General features: G+C 51.5%; 1 protein-coding gene across 1 annotated transcript in view; it reads left to right on the top strand.

Moving 5' to 3' along the window:
- LOC145344302 (plakophilin-2-like) overlaps nt 1-7,915 on the top strand; it is a 55,038-nt gene extending 47,123 nt beyond the window's left edge. Inside the window, exons 10-13 of the mRNA XM_080191389.1 lie at nt 539-692; nt 1,427-1,616; nt 3,348-3,435; nt 6,259-7,915. Of these exons, the coding sequence (XP_080047515.1) occupies nt 539-692; nt 1,427-1,616; nt 3,348-3,435; nt 6,259-6,342 (516 nt within the window). The 3' untranslated portion in view covers nt 6,343-7,915. The remainder of the gene's footprint in view (nt 1-538; nt 693-1,426; nt 1,617-3,347; nt 3,436-6,258) is intronic.
- The last annotated feature ends 998 nt before the right edge of the window (nt 7,916-8,913 follow it).

Raw genomic sequence — 8,913 nt, forward strand, 5'->3', positions numbered from 1 at the left:
AGGCTGAATAAACTGGGCTTGTACTCGTTAGAGTTTAGAAGAATGAGGGGAGATCTCATTGAGACGTATAAGATGATGAATGGGATGGATAGGATAGAGGTGGAGAGACTCTTCCCGCTCAAAAAAGACAGTAGGACTAGGGGGCACAGCCTCAAGATAAAGGGGAGGCGGTTTAGAACGGAGTTGAGGAGGAACTTCTTCACTCAAAGGGTGGTGAATCTCTGGAATTCTCTGCCCGTTGAAGTGGTGGAGGCTGCCTCGCTAAATATTTTTAAGACGCGGGTTGATGGGTTTTTGATAAGAGAGGGGATTAAGGGTTATGGGGAGAGGGCGGGAAAGTGGAACTGAGCCACGACAGATCAGCCATGATCTTATTGAATGGCGGGGCAGGCTCGAAGGGCTAGATGGCCTACTCCTGCTCCTATTTCTTATGTTCTTATGTAGTACCAGCCCTGTCTGAGATAGGAAGCTTTCTCATTGTTAGACAATGTTGTGTTTGGTATCAAGGGTTTAACCGAATGTCTTTGGTCGTTATTAGATGGGATTCACTATTTCTGAGACCATCATATCGAAAGAAAACGGGCTCCAGCACATCAGGCGGATGTTGTACTCGAAGGAGCCCAATGTGCAGAAAGCTGCCGTGTCTTTATTGAGGAACATGTCACGGAACCGCAAAGTCCATGAGGAATTGGGTAAGCGGAACGCTGCCACTCCCAGCTCCCTGTGGAAAACAGTGGGCCGGATCCTCGGCCTCAGCCGCGGCTGGGATTCTCCAGCCCCGCCGCGGTGAATGGGGTTTTGAGCTGAGGGCCAAATTCTCCATGCTCGCTGGCAACAGGGATGGAGTGTAAATGGCTGGAGAATTCTGGCCAGGGTTTGGGAAATCACACACCAAAAAACCCATTAGAAATGTGGATGTGGGCGGTACCTTTAGTTTGGACGAGGAATCTGTAGCCCATTCGGAACTGGTGCAAGCAGAGGGGGAAGCCCACAACCTCGGGGCTGGATCCCTGTTGGTGGGATCTTCCAGACCTGCCAGTGGCGCACTCCCCATCCCACCCCCAGCCATGCTACCGACAGCAATGGGACCAGAGAATTCCACAACGGTGAGGTGCCTGGGTAGGACATACCTCGGTGAGGGGGATGATTGGGGGTTGGGGGAGGGGTGGGGGCGGAGGGGCGGGGGGAGGGGCTGGGGGGAGGGGGCGAGGGGGGAGGGGTGGGGGCAGGGGGGAGGGGCTGGGGGGGGCGAGAAGGGGAGGGGGCGAGGGGGGGAGGGGGAGGAGTGGGGGGGGCGAGGGGGGGCGGGGGTTAGAATCTGCTGTGCGCGGGGAAGCAGACACTGACGGTGATCTCACCCGAACGAGTATAAGCCGCATGGGGAAACTTTCCTCTTTTTCACTACCCCCCCCCCGTCTCGCTGCAGCCAATCTGATCATGCCGGATCTAATATCGACCCTCCCGGAATCGGAGCAGGACACCTCGATGCCCAACGAGACCGTCTCCTTTACCTGCTACATGCTGAATAACCTGATCCAGTACAACCCACATCACGCTCGCAGCTTTGTGCAAAATGGAGGCTTAAAGAAAGTCTTAAACATCAGCAACAATGATGGGTAAGTGGACCTGAGGAGCGAGGTCACACAGGGATGTACGCGGGTCTTAATGTTTCACATGTGTCTGACACGCACCAGATACTGCGGCCAGTTTGATTTTGAGCACTATTGTAAATTGGGCAACAGCCAATCAGCATCCACAGTTCCTTTTAAACTTTCCCCAAATTTTATTCCCATTGTTTCCAGTTGACTCACTCTGCCAGCAATCGGTGAGGGAGGGATGGAGGGCCGCAATTGGTCTGGGTGGCATGGGGATGACGGGGGCTGCATCTCGGGCCACGGGCCCCCGTGATTGCAGAGTGGGAGGGGGGATTGCTCTTTGAGGCTGCCTGGAGCAGCAGGGGCCTGACAGCTCTCTCTTTATCTATCAGAATCCCGCCACTGATATTGCGCACGTGCAGCATCAGAAGTCTGCACATGCGCAATAGCTCCCTCTACAGACTGTCCGGTGAGTTAAGTCCTGACCACAGCCTCTTTGCCTAGATACTGATAAGTCCATTTTTTCAGAAGACAGAGTGCATAAGATTGGGCGCCCAAAAATGAATCTGGAACTCTCCCAATTTTTGGCCTAGCTGGACACTTAGAAAAAGTCTTGTAAAATTCCACCCAGCCTGTTAATGCAGCGCAGGGGCAACAGGCCACTTTGGACCAATGTTTGTCAGGGGTTCTCCCCCATTGAGGGAGGTGGTCAGGGTGGATGGTGAGGGGGTGCCTCCTTGATGGGAAAGCTGCCCATTGGAGCCCCCCCTTTCCCTGCCCCAAGTGCAAAATAACCCCCCATCCTTTCCAAACATGCCCCCCCCCCCAGCTTCTTACCCCCTCACTGGACCCTGTCAACTCAGTCCCTACTCAACATGTATCCCAGATCCAAGGCCTTCTTCTCGGCCTTGTTGCCGTCCCTCTGGTGGCCACCATTCCCGGTGACACTGGGATATGAGAATCGCAACACCCCTGCTTCCTCCACCCCCCCACCCCACCCCACCCCACCCCACCCCACCCCAATTGGCCAGCAGCTCTCTGAGGCAGCGCCTCCTCTTGGTGGGAAACGGATTTCAGATCTTGAGCCAGTTAACGACTCGATGAAAAAAGGCCAGGGGATTCTGGGAATTCTCAGCAGGTCTGGCAGCATCTATAAGGAGAGAGAAACAGAGTTAATTTTTCGAGTGCATTTGACTCTTCAACAGAGCTAAAGAGAGGGAAATGTATTAGATATTGAACTGTATCTGTGGGTGATTACAACAAAATGCAATCACTCATGGGTTAGGTGGATTGGCCATGCCAAGTTGCTCCTTAGTGTCAGGGGGACTAGCTAGGGTAAATGTGTGGGGTTATGGGGATAGGGCCTGGGTGGGATTGTGGTCGGTGCAGACTCGATGGGCCGAATGCCTTCCTTCTGCACTGTAGGGATTCTATGATTTGCCCATTATCCTTGTCTCAAGTGACTATCAGAACCAGATGGACATCACACTTTTCCTATCCGGTAATCCCTCCCGAACAGGCCCACCTGTTCCCACACCTCGCTGGAACGGAGTAGCCGGGATAGTGAGCGGATTAAAGTCTCCAGGTCAAAGATTGTTTCTGTCGATTTACTTTAATCAGTTTGGGAGGAGGTTCATATGCAGCAGCAGCAGCAGCAACATGAGCCCGTGGGGCTGTGCTGGCCTGTTTCTGTGCTGGAAATTCTCTGTCGGACGGGTCTGGAAAATCATTTCTCCTCTGTTTTTTATTCAGTAATGTTTCCAGCTCCGCTGGGAAAGCTGCCTCCAATCTACTGTACAGCCTGTGGTTACACCGCGATCTTCACGCTGTCTATAAAAAGGTAACTGGTCAAACTGTTTATACCGGGGCGGTTTGTAGCCGGGGTTATTTTCATTGTGGGCAGTGCTGAGTGAAGTGGATTTCCTTTTGCGTCGTGTTGCTGCAATCCAACTGCCCCTTTCACATCTCCACCAGAACCAGAGCCCCGAGATCAGGTCACGTTGAGTCAACCTCCAACCCCCCCAACACCCGCCTGCCCACAACCAGTGGCACAGTGGTTAGCACTGCTGCCTCAGCGCGCCAGAGACCTGGGTTCAATTCCGGCCTTGGGTCACTGTCTGTGCGGAGTTTGCACGTTCTCCCCGTGTCGGTGTGGGTTTCCTCTGGATGCTCCGAGTAACCACTGACTCCCCAGAGCCTGTCCACTATCTACAAGGCACAAGTCAGGAGTGTGATGAGGTACTCTTCACTTGCCTGGACGGGAGCCGCTCCAACAAGACTAATTAGAATCATAGAATCCTACAGTACAGAAGGAGGCCATTTGACCCATCCAGCCTGCACTGACTACAGTCCCATCCAGGGCCTATCCCCATCACCCCATGCATTTACCCTCGCTTGTCCCCCTGACACTAACAGGCAGTTTAGCCTGGCCAATCCATTTAGATGTGTGGGTTAGGTTGATTGGCTGTGCTAAGTTGACCGTGGTGTCAGGGGATTAGCAGTGTGCAGTTAGGGGGAACAGGGCCTGGGTGGGAGTGTAGTCAGTGCATACTCAATGGGCCGAATGGCCTCCTTCTGCACTGTAAGGATTCTATGATTCTATGCATCCGATTCACACATCAAATCTCTCACCTTGCATTCAAACCTTCCTATAACCTCACCCCGCTCTATCTCTGTAACCTCCCTACAATTGTCCGAGATCTCTGTCCTTTTTCCAATATCGGATCCCCCGACTGTCATCGCTCCATCGTCGGTGGCCATGCCCTGGGCTGACTGGGTCCCGAGCTCCGGAATCCCCTCCATAAACCCCAGAGGAAAATCAGTAAAACCGGGAAATGCCTGGCACCAGTAAAAGGTTGCCAGCCTGGGCTTGTACACGTTAAAATGCAAATCCAGTGGCAGTGCTTATAACAACATTGAACAGTTTTCCCATCTGTTGCCTTGCAAGGGATGGGCACCTTTACAAGGAAACTAGGGAAGTTCAACAGCATCACGTCTCTTGGCATCACCGGGTGGGGCGGTGCCAATGGGATTACAGCAGCAGATCAGCGAAACCAGAGCAAAGCCTGGAGGAATGTCAGCCTAAGTGGGTTAAAATGACCTTGAAATTGGTTTAAAAATCAAACCGGCACACTAACTTCCTCCTGGGGTGGCAACAAACCATCCTTACCCGCTGTGTGTCTGCGCGTGACTCCAAGCCCATCCTGTCTGGATGACCCCTTGACGACTATCTGGTCATAAAATTGTAGAACCTACAGTGCAGAAGGAGGCCAGTTGGCCCATCGAGCCTGCAGTGATAACAGTCCCACCCAAGTCTTATTGCCGTAATCCTTCTAATCCCCCGACAGGCTAAGGAGCAACCTATCATGGCTAACCAACCTAACCCACACATCTTTGAACTGTGGGAGGAAACTGGAGCACCCGGAGGAAACTCACACAGACACGGGGAGAACATGCAGACACCGCACAGTCAACTGGTCCCCCTACATTAGAAAGGATATTATTAAACTAGACAGAGCGCAGAAAAGATTGACTAGGATGCTACCGGGACTTGATGGATTGAGTTATAAGGAGAGTCTGGATAGACTGGAACTTTTTTCTCTGGAGCGTAGGAGGCTGAGGGGTGATCTTATAAAGGTCTATAAAATAATGAGGGGCACAGATCAGCTAGAGAGTCAATATCTTTTCCCCAAAGGTAGGGGAGTCTAAAACTAGAGGGCACAGGTTTACGGTGAGAGGGGAGAGATACAAATGGTCCAGAGGGGCAATTCTTTTCACTCAGAGGGTGGTGTCTAGAACAAGCTGCCAGAGGTAGTAGCACAGTGGGGTACAATTTTGTCTTTTAAAAAGTGTTTACAGTTACATGGATAAGTTGGTATTGAGGGATGTGGGCCAAATGCGGGCAATTGGGATTAGCTTAGTGGTTAAAAGGAAAGGACAGCATGGCCAAGTTGGGCTGAAGGGCCTGTTTCCTCGCTGTAAACCTCTATGCCCTCTCAGACAGCCTCACAAGCCCCTCCGTCCTGTACAGAAGCTCAACCTTCACACAATAGAACATGCCCGTTCTCCTTCCCGTTACGCCCATGGTCTCAGATACCTCGCTCAGTTTCAGAGGGGCCTGACCCAGTTAATCTGCCTGACCCAGTGGGAAAGGGGGTGGGCTGCACCAGCCCCCACCCCCCGCCATCCCTAACCCACTCCTATCCCACCACCTCCGGGGACTCCATTTTGTGTTATGTTGGTTGAGTTGGCTACACCAAGGCTCCTCCCTCTCCGACACAGCACCCTTCTGTCCACCATCCTCAAAGCTGGTAAGTGATGCCCGTGCTGAGGGAGTGCTGCGATGTCAGCGATGCCGTATTTGAGGTGACGTGTTAAATTGCACCCACGATAGATCCAATGGTCCTGTTTCAAAGCAGAGATCTCCCTGGTTTCCTGGCCAATAGTTACTCTTCAATCAGCCTCCTAGTGACACATCATCTGGTCATTATCACATTGCAGATTGGTTGCTGTGTTTCGCACATTACAACAGTGACTACACGACAGAATAAAAGGTATTTCATTGGCTGTAGAGCTCTTTGGGGTTGCCTGAAGTTGAGAAAGGTGCCACGAGGATGGAAATCCTTTCTTATTTACTCTGAGAATGCGTTTTCTTTCCTCAAAGGCTGGATTCACAAAGTCAGATTTCATCAACAGCCGGACTACGAAGGCCTATCATGCAGCCCGGGAACGCAGGGCATTTTACTGAGATGGACAGCGCCCAGAGAGAATGACTGAGGGGAGAAGGAGGTGGGAGGAATGCCGGACGTATAAAAAAAATCCAGCCGTTCCTCTGCAGGTTTATCCGGGAAGCAGCTGAGCGACCAGTTCCGGACATTCCCAAGCTCTACTCTGTGCCAGGGAGCCAATCTCAGGGCCTCTGGACAAATATACCAGCCTTAATCCTGATACCCCACTTACTCCTGCACTGCTTGGCCAACCCTCATCTCGGCAACAAGTGACAATGGATTCGCGTTCCAGCCATTAGTCATCAGCGAAGAAGAACCGTAATGAGGGACATTATTGCGCAGGGCACTATATAATCCTGGTTTATGTTGTCTGTTTTCACCAGGTTTAGTACGGGGCACGATTCATTTTAACTCTCTATCGGACAATTTTTAATATTCAAATACATCGACTGAGTTAGAATTACCGAGAAGAGTCACCCTGACTGGAAACGTTCCTCTCTCCACAGACACTGCCAGACCTGCTGGACCTTTTCCAGCATTTCCTGTTTTTATTTCAGATTCCGGTATCCTCAGTATTGTATTTTTAATTGTAGAGTTTCCATGACTGCTTGTGTCTCTCAGAATATGCAAATTTACACCATTTGCGTTTTATCAGCAATTTGTCTCTGGAGAGAGAGTTGGTTTCTCTAGTAATTAGCCCTCAGTGTGTGGGCATCCTTGGCAAGGTTTATCTGTCACCCATTACTAGTTGCCTTTTGAGAAGATGGTGGTGAGCTGCCTTCTTGAGCCGCTGCAGTCCCCGTGGTGTAGGCGTTGTTAGGGAGGGAGCTCCAGGATTTTGACCCAGCGACAGCGAGGGAACAGCCGATATATTTCCAAGTCAGGGTGGTGAGTGGCTTGGAGGGGAGTTTGCGGGTGGTGGTTTTCCCATGTGTCTGTTGCCCTGGTATCGCTGGGCACTGAGATCACGAGTTTAGAGGTGCCGTTACTGCGAGTAAATATCAGAAAGAGAGGAATCTGGGATAGAATAGAACCCGTACAGTACAGGAGGAGACCATTCATCCCATCTGACTGCACTGACCACAGTCCCACCCAGGCCCAATTCCCGTAACCCCTCATATTTACCCTGCTACCCCCCTGACACTAGGGTGAGCATGGCCAATCAACCCAAGCAGCACGTCTTTTGGACTGTGGCAGGAAAGCAGAGCACCCGGAGGAAACCCACGCAGGCACGAGGAGAATGTGCAAACTCCCCACAGTCGGCGATCCAAGCCAGGAATCGAACCCGGGTCCCTGGCACTGTGAGGCAGCAGTGCTAACCATTATGCCACCGTGCCGCCCCATGTGGAAAGGGGGCAGAGGGAGTGGGATTAATTGGGTAGCTCATTCAGAGAGATAGTTTAAACATGGTGGGCTGAATGGCCTCCTTCTGTCCAGTCAGATTCTGCAGCGCGAAAATTGGATTTTGCCTGACGCAGGGAGGAGGTGGGAGGTGAGCGATGGCCTTGAAATTTAACTCGATTGAAAAATCAAACCTAATCACAACGAGATACGTTACAAACATTCAAACTTCCTTTCCAGTAACTGTCTGTTGTGGCACGGAGATCAGTTGCTGTGTGGGGGACACGGAACCCACCCCCATTCCCCACGGGGATCAGTTGCTCATGGATTTTTGCATGGGGGGACCTCAAGTGAGCATGAAACTCCCAATTTACACGCGTGTAAGGGGCCAGTCTGAGGCCTGTGTCATAGTCTGGACCAGCATGGTGGGGAGTCACAGGATGAGGATACAGAGTGCCGCACCATTCCCTCTCCCTTCCCTTCCCCCAGTATTGGACCCCCGAGACAGCCAGACAGTTTGTAAAGCAGACACAACACATTTCCACTCCTAGACCGCGATTGCTGTTGGACTTACTGCTGAGGGGCGCATTCCCATTTGGGAGGTTTGGCAGAAATCCTTTCCTCTGACCCTGTAAATATAAAGAACACCCACTGGTATTCCTCACTCAGCTTATGTTCACATTTTCTGTTGCGTTAGTTTGCGTTTCGATTTTGTTTCCAGTGGAGTACTTTGGAGGATTTAAGAGGGCGTTTTACTTGGCCTGGGAGGGGAAGGGAACAGTAAGTATTTCCAGGACCTCCAGGCTGGAGTTTGGGTGTATTTAACTTTTGCATTTGTTTGGTATTTGAAGTTATATTCTGTACAGTCAGACTGCCACACTTTACACCGGCTGAACTCTCGAGCTGAATAAAACTTGTTTCGTTCATCGCTACAGCTGTCTTCATCTGTTAATGTGCAGAGCTCAGTGTCCCACACCCCAAAGATGTGCCCTTAGGCTGATTGGTGTAACAAATTGTCCCTAAATTATTCTCCCCTTAATCTGGTTCCCAGTGGGGGGGGGTACCATAAGCATAGACGTGGGTCAAGGGTGGAGGAGGAAAAACACATTGTTAAAGTGGCAGCGCGGGCTGTGTTGTTCTTTGTCTCTGGGGAACTGTGTGAACAGGAGAACGCTGCGCGCTGTGACACACGCTAGCTCATGTTACATGTCTTCTAGAGCAAAGGGAGAGGGGGGTGGGGGTTGCGATCT

Source organism: Carcharhinus amblyrhynchos, chromosome 6 (genome assembly GCF_965287045.1).
Source record: "Carcharhinus amblyrhynchos chromosome 6, sCarAmb.v2.hapA, whole genome shotgun sequence".
NCBI lineage: Eukaryota > Metazoa > Chordata > Chondrichthyes > Carcharhiniformes > Carcharhinidae > Carcharhinus > Carcharhinus amblyrhynchos.